This window comes from Alexandromys fortis, unplaced genomic scaffold (genome assembly GCF_014885135.2).
Source record: "Alexandromys fortis isolate MF-2015 unplaced genomic scaffold, M_Fortis_MF-2015_v1.1 scaffold_137, whole genome shotgun sequence".
NCBI lineage: Eukaryota > Metazoa > Chordata > Mammalia > Rodentia > Cricetidae > Alexandromys > Alexandromys fortis.
Window position 1 is genome coordinate 755,398 of NW_026068009.1, and position 16,290 is coordinate 771,687.

The 16,290-nt window shown below is 40.8% G+C and overlaps 1 protein-coding gene across 1 annotated transcript in view; it reads right to left on the reverse strand.

Annotated features, from left to right (window-relative positions):
* Nucleotides 1-16,290, reverse strand: part of Galntl6 (polypeptide N-acetylgalactosaminyltransferase like 6) — a 1,029,419-nt gene that overhangs the window by 173,570 nt on the left and 839,559 nt on the right. The window contains exons 5-6 of the mRNA XM_050161819.1: nucleotides 9,390-9,575; nucleotides 4,937-5,120 (exon numbers count right to left, since the gene is read on the reverse strand). Coding sequence (XP_050017776.1) covers nucleotides 4,937-5,120; nucleotides 9,390-9,575 — 370 coding nt within the window. The remainder of the gene's footprint in view (nucleotides 1-4,936; nucleotides 5,121-9,389; nucleotides 9,576-16,290) is intronic.

Consider the following 16,290-nt stretch of genomic DNA (forward strand, 5'->3'; position numbering starts at 1 on the left):
AAGCCTCTCTTAGATGAGAGCGCTTGCTTGCCTCTAGCAAGCAGAGTAGACCCAAGAAATTTCTGCTACCAAGAAAACATGCTTCACTCCATTCTTTCCCAAGCTTTCTCAGGCTTTTTGTGGATTCAGTTAGCCTCACGTCTGGGCACCATCTGTTGAAATAGGAAGCGGCGGCGGGGCTGCGTCCCCAACACCCCGGCCGCTTGCTAGCTCATGCCCGAAATAACAACACACAAACTGTATTCATTTAAGAACTGCTTGGCCCATGAACTCTAGCCCTTACAGGCTAATTCTCGCACCTGGACTAGCCCATTTCTAATTATGTGTGTAAGCACCCCAAGGTGCGCTTACCGGGAAGATTCTAGCCTACGTCCATCGTGGGTCTCAGCTTCATGCATCTGCCTCAGAGCACAGAGCTATCGCATCTACCCGGGAGAGCTGAGCATGGAGTCTCTGCTCCAGCAGAGCTGTCCGGTCTCTCCGGAAGCAGAGCAGAGTCTGAACTCACTTCCTCTTCCGCCCAGAATTCTATTCTGTTTACTTTAACCTATGAGGCCAGCCAAGCAGTTTCTTTAATTAACCAATGAAATCAACAGATTGATATATGACACTCCCACATCAGTAAGTCTGTAGGGCATTTTCTTGATTAATGACTGATGCGGGAGGGCCCAGCCCCTTGTGGGTGGTGCCAACCCTAGACAGGTGGAAAAACTCAGGTTCAATCCATGTGGAGCAAACCAGTAAGCAGCTGTCCTAGAGTTTCTAATGCTTGATGAAACACCTTGACCCAGAGCAAATTCGGGAGGAAAAGGTTTGTTTGGTTTACACTTCCACATCATTGTTGACCATAGAAAGACATCAGGGCAGGAATTCAAACACAGCAGGAACCTGGAGACAGTACTTAATGTGGAGATCTTGTAGGAGCATTGCTTACTAGCTTGCTCCTCATGGCTAGCTCTGCCTGGTTTCTTACCGAACCCGGGATGACTCACCCATTGCTGTAAACCGGTGTGAGAGAGACCCTGGGGGGTTAGGGGGCGACACGGTGAGAGTCAGACACGCCATGCAGGCAGAGCTTATGTGGGAGTTTTATTGAGATAAAGGAAATGGGGGAAGAAGAGAGAAAGAGAAATACAGAGAGAAAGAAGAGGAAGAAGAGGCAGGGACCCGTTTAGAAGAGCAGTGGGGGAAAAGAGAGAGGGAATGGGCGGAGCTTTTCTCTTAAAGGGACCTTTTATATCTGCATACATAATGACTTAGCAGCCATTGGACCCTGGGCTGCCCAGGGTACTGCCTGGGTTCATCCCACCAGGTGATAGGAGTCAGCATAATGCCTGAATCCTAATACCCATGGTGGTACCACTCACAATGAATGTGTTGAGCCCTCCCACATCAATCACTAACTAAGAAAATGCTCTATTGGCTTAAGTACAGCCCAACTTTAAGAAGGCTATTTTTTTTTTTAAAAATCAAATGTGGTTTTTTTCTTTCAGAAGTCTATAGCTTGTATCAATTTGATATAAACCTATCCAGCAGAGTAGCACACTCCCATGACCTCAGAAACACTTCCTGTCTCCAGGTTCCTGCCTTGAGTTCTTGCCCCGAGTCACCTACATGCTAGACTACAAGCTATAAGATGAAATAAACACCTTTCCTCTCCAATTTTCTTTTGGTCCTGAGATTTCATCATAACAATAGAAACCCCAACTAAGACCTAGCCTCTCCCTCCATTTTAAAAAAAAATTCAGTTTTTAACTTTTCATTTTTATCTTATTTATCTTTACTTATCAAACTAGGAAGTTGATAAATAAAAATTGTATGAATTTGTGACTTATGCTTTGACATACACGTGTACACCTGAGAAAAGGTTTAAATCAAGCTTGTTAAGTTATGTACCAACTCATCACTTACCTATCCTACTTTAAGAGCCTTTGACAAAGCTTTGCAATGGCCACCCTCAGGGACATCTGAGAAGCCCTTCTCTGCTGGGTCTGCTTCTAATGTTCGTAAGAAAGTCCTTCAAATAGATCCCTATACATTTTTATAGCAGTTCTGAATATTCATGAACTTTGGTCAGAGCATATGGGAGAGCAATAAAGGCCCTTCATTATTTCTTTCCAAACACTTTCCAGTGATCTGAGAGGTTGAAATCCCAACTCCAGAAGCGCTGCATAGTTAATGACCGTGTTTCGTTTTACAAGAGATGGCTTTTCTCCTTTTCTCCTACTTTATCTAGTGACTGACTTCTCAAATCCCCTTCACTCATCCAGGACTTCATCTTTGTAGACACTTGAATTGGAGGAAGCATTTTCCTGGGAATTGCTAAATGTTTATTAGGATTCAAATGGTTAGTGTCACCAAAGTTGCGCCAGTACTTGGTAACTTTTCCTACTGCAAACTTTTATGGCTTCTATTATTGATGAAAAGACAGTATCGATTTTAATGCATCTTAAATGGATTCCTACCGAGTGGGAAAAGCTGTGACCACAGATATTTGTCACATACTAAACAACATACAAGAGTTTTTAAATGATAAAGATTTTAGTGCTCAAGGGGTGTAGACTGGAATAGCTGTAATACACACTGGGCAATCTCTGTGCTGACTACGGGACCGTTTCACTGGTCACCTCTAATATTACTGGGAGTTGTCCAACTAAGCCTTCCTGCATCTTTTTCTTGGAATGTACAATTCTCAAGTCCACAGTTAGCATCGCCAGGCTTCAGTATCGCAGAAATCAGTCAGTGGGTTATTGTAAGTTTATCTCTTTACAAGTCCATAAATTAGGAGCCAGGTGATTGATTATTTACTTTGGATTTCTTTTTTTTCTCTTTTCTACGTGCTAATAATTTTTTGGTACCAACTACACAAGACAATTTCGAATGGTACACATTTTTTGACGACACTCTGGCCGGACCTTCTCAAAGCGCTCAGGGACTAGTTATAATTTTCTTAGGCCAAAAGTTAATTTGGAAATTTTACCATCATTTGCTTTCACAGGAGCCCCTAAGGAGAACATCGCCCCCATGTCAGCTTGAAGCAATCTTAGAGGACGGCGTCCCCTCCCCCAACAGAGTTTGCCCTCAGGGTTAGGGACATCTTTTAGTGGTTGGTTTGGGGTTGAGGGGATGGGGAGATGTTTTATGGAGTTAGGGGTATGTTAAAAAAAAAAAAAAAAGGGGATTAACTGGTTTGATGGGATGATTGGTATTTGTGAGTTACTGTTTTTAGAAAATTGTATTGGTACTGTTTCCTGTATATTGACATATTGAATATTGAATGTGAGTGTTCCTACCTCTATTTTTGTATAAGAGTATACTTATATTGTATTGATACATCTACCATATCACAATGTACATTTCTACCTCTGATACTATTTATGTAATAACATTGTTTACATTTGATATGTAATGACATTGTTTACAGATGAAGATCATTGTCTTCATGTATTGCACAGTTGTTTATTTTTTTTAGTCTTCAAGTTAGATAGGTATTGAGAATTTTATGTTGTTCATGTTTATTTTTAGGTTAATAAGGTATTCTAGATACATAGAGATTATATTTAGTATAGATAGTATAATCTTCAGCCTCTTTAAAGAGCTGTAGAAAATGGCCTTTAAGCTAACCTAGAATTCTGTGCCGAGACACAATTACTCCTGGCGACACCACTCTACTCCCGAGAGAACGTTGAGCACCAAAGACACTCCACTGGGAGTTTGTCTTCTTGGCAGAATTGGCCTTTGGGTTAAGAAAAGCCCATACCTCATCTACTGACAAAGATATGAAACAGGATTTTCTTATCTTGCCAAGACAGGGTAGGATAATTCTAAGAAAATTCCTTGCATTTGATAATGGTATGTCAGTCATGCTAGGCCTTAGCCAAAGTTGGTTGACTCAACATTGCGAACGAGAATTTGGGTGATTGCCCAGGTAGTCTGTTGTCTCTGTCATTTATGGCACGCTTTGGATATCGCTCATTTGTTAAGTAATATTTATTCCCTTCTCGGATCTTTGACGGAGTTGAAGATTATATAATTGTAATTACTCTCTACATTATTTAGACTCCTTGAGATAGAATGTCTGGTAAAACTTTTGTTCTCAATATTGTTTGTTATATCTATTATTTATTATTATTGTTTATAGTTGTATTTAGGTTAGTTCTGTCTTATTTAGACAAAAGGAGGGAGATGTAGGGATAAGCCCTCCCCTTGGGGGCGGGCTGCCCTCAGGCGTTTGTTTACTGATATATTGGGCGGGCAAAGGCTGCGCGCCCCTTCCCTTCCTCTCCTGTCTCCGCTGTCTACTCCGCTGGAACCTTGGTTTCGTGAGTCTGGTTTTGTTATTAAACTTGTTCAAATATCTATTACCGTGGTGATTTATTAATCGGACCGCTGCAGATTTGTTTTCAATGGAATTATCCAATTTTAAACGATGGAACTATGTACTTGGGAGGACTGTCTTTTATCGAAAGTGAACCATTTCAAACAGGGTATAGAATATAGATGCAAGCTCTGGTTCCTACCTCTGCACTAATTCTCAATAAAAGAAGAACAAACGGTCAGTTTGAACAGTCTTTTAGGGAAAGCAGAAAGCATAAAGATCCTGAAAATCAGAAGAAAAAAATCTTAAAGTGGAGCATGCAGTCTCTTTGTAATTTTTTTTAAGGATATGTGTTTCTGGCTCTTTTCATCAACACACACTTTCCCTTATGCTTAGCAACATTTAAGGTGGTGATCCCTGTATTTAGCATAGCATGTAATTTTAATCTACTATAGCTTACAGGTCTGACCTTTCTATGGTGTTTTGCATATTGTTACCACCTGTTTTATTACATTGCATCAGAGATAATTGTCCTCATGGGTCCTGAGTTTGACACACTAGAAACATCACCTGTCATCAGCCCTCTCTCCCTTCCCCCCTCTCTTAGCTGCTACTCACTCAAAAGGGTCGCTGGGATCAGCCCTCTGGAGCTCTGGAGGGATGGGGATTCTTTTGTAGTACATCTCCCAATCGAAGGCTCCTCGCATGGCGTCCCCAGCTTGTGCCTCATACCCAAAGTGATTGTGGTCGATGACATCGATCATGGGACACACGATGGTTTTGTGGTTTAGTGCAATTTGGTCTGAAAAATGAAAGCACAAAATAGGAAATGACACGCCTGCCTAGGTCATCTGTCATTTTTCCAGCAAGGAGAAACCCACAGCTCCTTTTAATGCATAACACTTGCAGCTTTGGCGTCTCCTTGTCGTCATTAGAGCCCTTTGCAGGAATCTCCGAACGCTGGGCTTAACATGATGGGACAGTGATTAGGTACAATTAGAGTTGTTATATTTCCGTTTGAGAAAGTTATGTCCCGGAGAGACTTGCAGAAGTCCATTTAGCTCGACTCTGTCACATTTTTTGCTCTGACCTGTCCCCAATCTGTCATTTTAACGTGCCTCCAACATGCACAGAGGATAAACCGTACTCGTGTTCCTCCAAGCATACAGCTAAAGCCTGCTGAGAAAATACCGGCCTGCTTTCTGAAGGTTCCACAATGTAAATATTTTAACTTCATGGTTTTTATAGCAACTAATCATAAAACAGTCATGATGGCCGTTCCCCCATAATGCCAACCAATCATATATAAAATTCTTTGCTGTCACGTATGACAGAGAATTTTGTTGAGCCGCTCTTCTTTGAGACTGACTCTACTTATCAGTCCGGCACACATTTTATCTTTCCTCCATGCAATTAACAGACATCATTAGATGACACGGTACTGTTGCTATGATACCGTTGGTAAACCCACAAAAGATTCCAGGATGATATATACTCATCCTCTTTCCAATACTCCCACTATCCATGACAACTGACTGTTTGATGTGGGATATTCCCCTCTGTATGCTGTGATTACCATTAGTGAATAAAGAAACTGCTTTGGACCTATAGCAGGCCAGAACTTAGTTAGGCGGGGAAAAACTAAGCTGAATGCTGGGAGAAAGGAGGTGGAGTCAAGGAGAAGCCATGTAGCCCCGATGGAGCCAGACAGAACTTTACCCTGTAAGCCACAGCCACGTGGCAATACATAGATTAATAGATATGGGTTAAATTAAGACATAGGAGTTAGCCAATAAGGAGCTAGAGCTAATGGGCCTAGCAGTGATTTAATTAATATAGTTTCTGTGTGATTATTTTATGGTTGAGCAGTCAGGAAACAAACAAGCAGCCTTCCTCCCCCTACAACTGTTGTCATCCTGTTCATATACAGCGACACTGAGCTCAGGGAAGTCAAACAACTTGTCACGGGCTATTTCAGCTTTGGTGGACAATAATCAGGACATAACCCCTGCCTAAATCTCCGGTTCCAAAACCGGCCTTTCTAGGCTGCCTGGGTGCCTCGCCTAACAGGCAGGTGATTTTTCTCCTCTTTCCAGTTCTAGCAATCTTGCTGTTCTATCCAGATATTTTTATTGTGACAGAGCTAACAGGCCTGCAGGAAATTGGCATTTGTTTATTTCGGTGCATGCAGAATAGCAATATGTGAAGTATCTTTTTCCCCCCTCTCAAGAACATGTGTTTAATCAATTTATTACAGCACCCGCTCTCTGACGGGCAGGATGTTTAAGTATGAGCACCTGCTCTCTCGTTATTTGGAAGACCTTTGGGTGTAGCAGGTGACATTTAACAAAGGATATCGTTTAGAAATCTGATGGGAGCTGGTTATTTCTGTGTAATTTTTATCTCTCTCAGAGGCCCTGAAGCTAATGTAACGTGCGCGAGAGATCAGCTTTTTACAGAGAGGAAACTGTCCATGTGCGTTGGAAGTTCCTACTCAGCGTAGAGCAGGAAGCAAAAGATTTTCGTGGCCATCATAGCAGGTGACATTTTTTTTTTATCACACTGATAAAACAGAGTGTGGAGAGAAACAAAAATCCCATAGGGCATTTCCCTTGCAAGTACACATGCTCATTCACTCATTCATTCATGTTACAAAAATCATTTACTATATTTACTGAGTAAAAACAATGAGTCAATAATTTTTCTAGATTTTCAACCTACTGTAGAGAATAATACCACAAATATCACCATATACAGGAATGGGACAAAAAGTTATAAAATGTAATAAATAACTAAACTCTATGGTGTTTTACAAGAAAAAGAAGACAGAGAGAACAGTGCTTAAGAGGCACAGAATGCTGGAGAATGGGAAAGGAGACAGTTTTAGACACCACCACAAGCCCAGGGAGCCTCAGAGAGCCTGGGGATTATATTTCTCTCATTGCCAGCTAGTTAGCAGGTGCACTGTTTCAAGGTAACCACCACCATGGGCTCTCTGAGCATCCATTTTCACCAAGGCAAGCCTTCTTGTGGGTTTTAGTTTTATCTAAGTGGCATTTTTCCCCCAGAGGATGGCGGAGACCGTTAGCGTAAGGTTGGAAACATTTCGTCGATCACCTCTGCAGCTCTAGCGTTACGGTCTCAGTGACTTTCTTCCATCAAATTCAGAACCAGCTTGATTTACAGGTTCCTTGACCAACAAGGAGTCCCAAGGTGATCCAAAGAGAATGAGTCTGTTAAATTAACTGTCAACGTTCCCTTCAAATTTCCTTTCAGCTCTCATCCAGCTGGGCTTGCTTGGGGTGAAAGCCGCATGACTAATTTTTCTTCCAAGGCTGGTGCCTACATTTCAATTTCCAGGGATCAAACAAACAGACTCAATAGGAAATTGAAATTCAGGTATAATCCCCAAGGTGAAAAATGAACCAAGGAGCAGCGATGTGGCTCCGCCTGTTTCTTCATTTTTGGATGATGTATCAAGATACTGATAGAGGAAAATAAAGAGAGATAGCATCCCGGGCTTGAAGCGTTTCTTATCCCCCGGGCCCACAGGAAATGAAAGGTTTTCATGAGAAAGAGTGGGCTGTGGCTGTCTCTTATGCTCCTTTCCCTATCCCTCCCCTTCCCTGTGATTCATAGAGAATGATCGGAGGACTGATCACTGGCATTTAGGGATTGCTTTGGCTCAGACAGAAGTCCAGCCTTTGGTTCTCATGCTAGCGTAGTCAACAGCATGCAGGGCAAATTCAGTTTGAGGAACTCCTGCCATGGCTAATGAGATTCTAAATGCCTGTGTCCTTGGACGGAGCACACTTAATTACAGGCTCAGGGGAGTCTCTGGCTGATGTGGTCCTGGGATCCTGTTGACTGAGAAGGCTGGGCTGGACCCTGAGCAGAGGCATATATGGACCTGGTGATTTGGGAGAGGGTGTTACTTGCTGGGTGTTGTGTTTTACATCCTATATGGTTGTCACTGAGGCCCCCTCTCTTGTTTTTTTTTTTTTTTTTTTTTTTTTTTTTTTNTTTTTTTTTTTTTTTTTTTTTTTTTTTTTTTTTTTTTTTTTTGCTGGTGTAGCTTGGCTAGTTGAAGCTGAAATCCCACGTAATAGTCACTAACAGAGCATTCTTTCTGAGGTGCTGGCGGTGAGGGCCGCTGTCACTGGCTTTATTTATAAACCAGGGATGCAGTTACAATGCAAGTTGCTTTGGAGAAATCTAAGAGAACAAGAAAGGAGGGCAATATATACGCACTAAGAATTTTCTAGAAGGAATTTCTTTAGGTATGCAATTTCTTTCCTGGGTGCAATGGGGGTTTTCTACCTGGCTTCCTTGTAAACTAACAAGATAACAATACTGAGGCTTGAAATGCATCCCATCCCAGGTGGAGTTTCTTTCCGGAATGATGTCCAGTTTGTTTGTTTTGCTAGTGGTTCAGTGCTCTGTGACACGGCACGGTTTGCTGCCTTCACTCTGGTAGCTGTAACTGATCAATTAAGACTCGACATGGGGACAGCAGCTCAGTGTTTGAGGGGCTCCGTGTGAGTTCAGAGGATTATGTATCGAAGGATGGAGGATAGCACCAGGAAGAAAAACAAAAAGGCAGCGGCACTACACATCTTAAAAAATGGCAAATCACTTAGATTCTTATATCCTGGGGCTGAGTAATTTTCCTCCTTTCTTAACCATCTTGTGATAAAACTGTGTATATGTACATGGGTACGTGTCTTTTGATCTTATTCTAATTGTAGAATGACTGAGAAATAGTTTGAAGCTATTTTTTTTTTTTTTACTTTAGTGTTTCCCCAATAAACGCAACTGCAGTGAGAGAGGCATAATATAAAAGAAACCTTCCTAACCTTAAGTTAGATTGCTGCTGGTCCTATCTGAAATGCTATTTAATGTAGTTATACTATTTTTCATCCACAGTGATGAAGATACAACTCAAACTCAAGCCTTTGCTGACTGCAATATTTACAGGAGAAACCTCACACTCTGTTTTCAGGGCACAGTTGCCAGCTTCCCTGGTCCAGCGTGCCCCTTGGAGAGAATGATGGTGACATAGTATACTCACTGAGGAGCGGGGGCAGCCAGTTCACATTGACCTCACAGTGGGAGTCCAGGAAGGTCAGCACCTCGCCTCTGGCCACAGAAGCTCCCAGGAGTCGGGTCCGGATGAGTCCTTCCCTTTTCTTGGTGCGAACAATTCTCACTTTGGAAAACCGAGCCATGTAATCTTCTAACTTCTCCTTCAAGTGTTCTAGGGGGGAAAGAAAACACGCAGGAGAAAGGCCAAACGTTAGTCACAGCGGACTCCTTCCCGGTTGCTCTGCATCGAGCGTATGTGAATGGCGAACCCAAGTGGAACAATCTCGCAGCCTGTGTTTCTGCTCCCTTCATCTGGAGGAAGGTACTAATAAGATTTTACGCTAAGGGGTTTCTGTATTTTTATTTCCTCCAAAGCTTCATAAACCACAAACGCTGTCCTTTGAATTCGGTGGACGGCGGTGGTACACCAGAGCTCAGTCACGCAGCTAATGTTGGCCAGTGGCCACCATGTTAATCCTGACCAAGATGCCAAGATGGGCATCGGCCTTCTAGGTCCTGCTGTGCGAAGTCAAACGAACATCCTGGCATATGGGCTCTTCCCGACAAGAGGGCTCTTTTACAGCAAAGTTTTGCCTGGGATTTTGTGTGCTGATAATAATGCATGTAAAATAAGAAGGGGAAAAAATCTGTCAAATCAGTAAGAACCACACAGCTTCCCGCTCTGCAAGGAAATAGAAAATTGAGAAAGAAGTCCAGTTCTGGTTCCTAATCTGAACTGGAAATGTGACTCATTTGGTATTGAAAAAGATGACAAAAGGAAACCCTATTCTGTCATCTCGAATGTTGCTGTCTAAAACTCGGAAATCATTTGCACTCCTTAAACTGGCAATGTTTCTTTGCTAATTAAAAGCAAACTGTGGGAACAAAATGAATTAAAAAAATGCGATTTACATGATAAGGTATTTTCTCTTGACTTTAAAATTGTATCAGTCTTTCAGTTCTTCTAAAGCAAAATGATGTATTTGGTGACTTTTTGTATGACATGGACTTAAATGTTTTTATTCCCTGATTCTCCTAGTACATGTATAAGATATCGTGCTGGCTAAGTTTTTATTTATTTATTAAAGATTTCTGCCTCCTCCCTGCCACCGCCTCCCATTTCCCTCCCCCTCCCCCAATCAACTCCCCCTCCTTCGTCAGACCAAAGAGCAGTCAGGGTTCCCTGCCCTGTGGGAAGCCCAAGGACCTCCTTCCAGGTCTAGTAAGGTGAGCATCCAAATAGCCTAGGCTCCCACAAAGCCAATACGTGCAGTAGGATCAAAAACCCATTGCCATTGTTCTTGAGTTCTCAGTAGTCCTCACTGTCCGCTATGTTCAGCGAGTCTGGTTTTATCCCATGCTTTTTCAAGTTTTATGTGAACTTGACAAAAGCTAAAGTCATCTGAGAAGAAGGAGCCTCAATTAAGAAAATGCCTCCATATGACTGAACTGTAGGCAAGCTGGTAGAGGACTTAAATAGTGATTGATGGGGGAGGGCCCAGCCCATTGTGAGTGGTGCCACCACTGGGCCAGTGGTCCTGGGTTCTATAAGAAAGCAGGCTTAGCAAGCCATGGAGAGCAAGCCAGTAAGCAGCACCTGTCCATGTCCTCTGCATCAGCTTCTGTCACTAGGTTCCTGCCCTGCCTGAGCTCCTGTCTTCACTGCTTTTGATGATGATCTGTTATATGAAACTGTGAGTGAAATAAACCCTTTCCTCCACAAGCTGCTTTTGGTCACCATGTTTCCTCACATCAAAGAAACCCCAGCTAAGATAGATAGCCTGAGGGTTTTCCTGGGATTTCTGATCTGTGTAGCTTAATAGTCGCCAATCTCATGGTTTAGAATGCAGTATGCTATTATTTGTTCTGTTTTGAACTTTCTGTCTTTTTCTGTGTGTCTCTAATCAGAGTGAATATTCCAGAGACAGAAACAACATGAAAAGCCAAGACTTACACAAATCACCAATCTAGTAATAATACAAGATATGAAAATAAAACCCAGTAAAGTGAGAGACCTGATGATGAAACCCAAGCTAACATGATGTTGGAAATGAAAAGATCCATCAGCTGAGTGAAAACCTCACTAGAAAGTCCCCTGTGCTTATAGATTGGTGTGATTAATAATTCTCAAATGATTCTGCACAGGATTTGAAAAACAAAACAAAAAGCTCTAAATTTATATAAAAACACAGAAGATCAGGGTGACTAAAACAATCCTGAACAAAACAAAACAAAGCAAAAATGGCCCCAGTGGGTAGTTCAAGACCCATGACTTACAGATATGGATCTGGCTCAATTTACTGGGTCACAGAACTAAATTAAAAGTTGTGAAGGTAGAATAGGAACTTGAAGAGATGAGAAGAGGTTGGTAGGGGATGGGAGGGAGGAAAAAGAGGACAGAAGGGTGAGAGTAACCAGAATGCATAATATAGGCATCTACAAAATCGTCATATATTATTATTATTAATAAGATAATAATAAAAATAATGAACTTCTTGTGTAGGAATCCAGCTGTACACACCTGTATCCCTCTCAATGTAACTTGGGGGATGGGAGGCTCGAGATTGTCTTTCTGTTCCTTATATTGCTTGTTACATGTAATGAAATCCATTGTCTCAGGCCCTGGAATAGCCTGACCTTCACCTGTATCCACTAAACAGTGGGAAGATCTATGAATCTGCAAACCTCAGGCCCTTCAAAGTTCTTTGCATAGAGTCGTGAAGGCTTCTCAACTACAGATTGCTTAACACTGTACGTGGCAGTCCTAAAGAACGTGGAATCTGACCAACCACAGAGAACTTTACAGGAAGCAAATGTGTAATTTCCTGTAGTCAACTAATTCATACCAGGTACAACCTAGCTTTCCTTTTACTAGCCTCACGTCTGTTTCTGTTGAAGCAAGCTGTTAAATAGCCCAGGCTGGCCCTGACTTCCATCCATGATGGACTATAAACTATATTGTGAAAGTTTTCTTCCATAAGTTCCTTTTGATTATGACATTATACCACAGCAATAACACACAACCTAACTAAGAGAGAGCACACACTCTTACAATGGGGTTTGCAGAAGGGAATGAAGTAGATTATCACCTTACACAAAAATAGTTTGGTGTATTAAGAGAGTAAACTGATTTTATAAAATACACAGCATGTCTATAATGTGCATTTATTTCAGTTCATTTATTACCAATCTGACTTGTGTATTCATTACTTACTGCAACTCTTGATGAGGTACTGCTCACAGCACATCACGGTAGCATTTAAGCATTATTTTCCCTTTTCACCGAACATTCTCAAGAGCTATTTAAAAATGAGTTTTGTCTGCAATGACAAATATTTCTCCTGTAATTCACACTTGCATTTATAATGTTCCTCAAGCTTTTATATGAAAATAAAGAAACCTTAGCATAATTTATAGCTTAGAATTGCTCTGTTTAAATTAACCTCTGAACTTTTCATCTCCTTGAGATAGTGTATTTGTGTAATTTATTTGGGTGTTGAAATTGCTGCCTCAAAAAAGGGAACAGCTGTAAGTTGAAAATGGGTAAGCTATAGAAATCTTTTTCATGAAGCGCTGTCTTTAGATATTACGCGCTTGGGTATGATTCATGCATCTTCATGCAATAACAACATATTTTCTTTTTTAACAACTTGGTTCTCTTGCGACATTTGAAACACTCTCCCTATTGCAATAGCATAGGCAAATAGTTTACAGATGTCCTTTGTAGTTCTAGTTCCAATATTTTAAATTCCAATATTTGAAAATGAGCAGGACAAAGGCAGGGGTTTAATGTCATACTATTTGACCTTGAGAAACTTAAGAATTAGGCCAAATATGTAAGCACTAGAAAGCATCTTCGATTCGCTTTTAAATTATTTTGTGTTTGGGTGTTTTGTCTGTTTTGGGGTGTATGTCTGTGTACTATATGGATGCAGTACCTGCAGAGGCCAGAAGAGGACATCAGAAACCTTGGGTTGTGAGCTACCTGTGCCTGCAAGGGATCAAACCTGGGTCCCTGGAAGAGCAGCCATATGCTTAACAGTGGGGCCATCAGTCCACCTCAGACTAGAAAGCATTTTAATCGTACAAAACTATAACACATAGCACAGTTTTAAAAAAGGTTTTAGTTATTTATGTGTGTGTATGCTTGTGTTTTGTGTGTGTTTGCATGAGTGTGTGCACACTCAGGTATCTGGGTACCTATGGAGGACAAAAGGGACTATCAGAGCCTTGAGCTAGAGATGCAATGTTTGTGAGTCACCTGAATTATGTGCTCAGACCAGAACTCCAGGCCCATGATTGAGCCGTGAGTGCTTGTAATCATTGAGAGCTCTCTCCACCCTAAGGTAGTCTTTCGATTTAAAGAAACCTGGGGCAATATGACATTTGAGTCACCAGTGTTGGTGTGGAAGGACAGACACACATTCCTAAGCACGGCCTTTTAATTTCTCCTATTCTAGTTAAAATTACGAGCACACACAGCTAAGCTTATCAGCCTAATAATTTCAAAGGCAGTGTGGAATTAATCTTTGGAAGTTTGTTTTTCTACCTAACTTTCCTGTAAAATAGTAACTATGTACCTCCCCATCCTTAGGAAACTACTACTTTATTTTCTGTTTTATATATTTGACTACTACAGATGGCTAATAAATAGAATCATAAGGTATTTGCTTTTTGATGACTGTCTTGTTTAACTCAGTGTAATTTCCTCTGTGTTTTCCCATACAGTAGTATGTGTGTTATAATTCCTTTCTTTATATATAATATGAGAAGTATAATATTTAACAAATAAAATGTATAGTATAATAATTAATATATTTTATGCCACGCATATAATATTATATATTTTATGCCATATATATAATTTATATTATATTATGTCCTATGTTAGGATTTAAGAACCCAGGGCATTCTGAATGCCGTGTAAGTGCTCCACTCCATTCCCAGAATCTCCTTATTTTACTACTCTTTATAAGAATAAATGCTACTTAATTATATTTGTAATCCATCTTTTGATCATCCACTCATCAGTTGGTGAACATTTGGATGACCTGCACCTCTGTCCTCTGTGGATGAGGTAACTAAGGAAGTGGAAGAGCTGGACCGCATACAACTCTGTATCAGTGCTGTGATGATCCACCATATTGCTCCATTTCCATGGTAACTGCACCACTTCCAACAGCCCCCACCAGCGTGCAAAGGAAACCACTCAGCCTAACATCCAGATGACTCTGTAAGATGTGAACGAAGCATCTAGAAAAACCAACCCTCCAAATAACAGTTATTCTGTAAATAAAGTGAGTGTTGGCAACTAAAATACTTTCAGTATAGAATATAACTATCAAAATAAGAAATAACATAGAAATTAAAGCTTCAGATTAAGATGATTCATAAGAAAAGACTCTGTGATTTGTTTTCTCTCTCACCACAAAATCGATGGTTAAGGAGCACAGTATTTGAAAATATACCCCTTATTATGACAGAGTTATTAAAAACTGATTTCCGTAGATCTGTGCCAAATCCTCTTTGCCTGTCTTTCCCCTCCCATCTTAAACATGGGGCCTTGTCTGCCTGGTGACTCTTAGAGTCTCTGCCTGTCATCAGTTTTATCAGGGAGCTAAGTGACACTTTGTTCCTAATTACCTTTCTGAGTTAACCTCTGCAAACATATCTTTAAATATCTTATCCTCTTCTCATGATTCTAAGAAAACTCAGTTCTTATCTTCCCTAATTCTTCTCATCATTAAGACTTTTCTAAAAATCTCATTTTATGAGATTATTTATCTTGAGCTATGAGGCAGAGATTTTAAAAAATGACTTTAACAAAGCACATTTCTCAACATACCAATTTTATTTGTGATTCTATTTTCTGAAGTCCTTGAAGGTAAAAATCTCATTCTTAAGTTCCACTAATTTACACAAATTTCAGTGTTTCTGTATTGTGTTTTGACCAACACCGTCTTATGTGATCCTTAAAGTTATTTTTATTATATTACTACATTAAAGCTGATGTTGAATCACCAGGCAGTGGTGGCACCTTTAATCCCAGCGTTTGTGAGATAGAGGCAGGTGGATCTCAGTGAGTTCAAGACTGGCCTGGTCTATAAGAGCTAGGCTAGTTCCAGGACAGGCTCCAAAGCTACAGAGAAACCCTGTCTCAAAAAAAAGAAAAAAAAACCGAAACAAACAATCAAAAAGAAGCCGGCATTGATGAGTGATTTATTTGAACCTGTTATATACACACTCACAGCTGGGATAAGTATCCTTTTGGGAGCTGGTTTCCTATAGTGATCATTTTGAGAAATGGAGGGGCAGAGCATCTTTGTTTCCTCACGAAACCAATGAATGATTTAGTGTTATTGGTAGGCCAGGAATGGTAACTATGTGTCAGAACCATTGTACAGGATTACGAGCAGCATCAATGAGGTACCAATGGGGTGAAGCCACAGCCTCTGAGGGGAAACTGGGGCAAGTAGCACAGCTGCAAGGAGCATGTAGTCCACGCCCAAAATCAAGGGATTTATAAAACATCTGTAAGCAATTTAGAGTGCTAAAAACCCAAACTGATATACCTGAGAAAGTCTAAGTTAATCTTTAGGTACTTAGACAACATAAAATGTAGGGGAGACAGAAGACAAAGCCAAGTAAAACCCTCACATAATAGAGCAGCGCAGATATCACATGGGAACTGGGAACCTCTGCATTCACTGAAGACACCTGTGGCTCTTCATGGAACATATGCAACCAGGCATAGGAAGGAATGGTTTTTGTTTTTGTTTTCTTCTTCTGTTTTCTCTAAATAACTTATTCAAATCACTGGGTGGAGATGCTATACAGGTAGAGTCACATAGACTACAATATCAAATTAATGTTTGTTCTAGTGATTG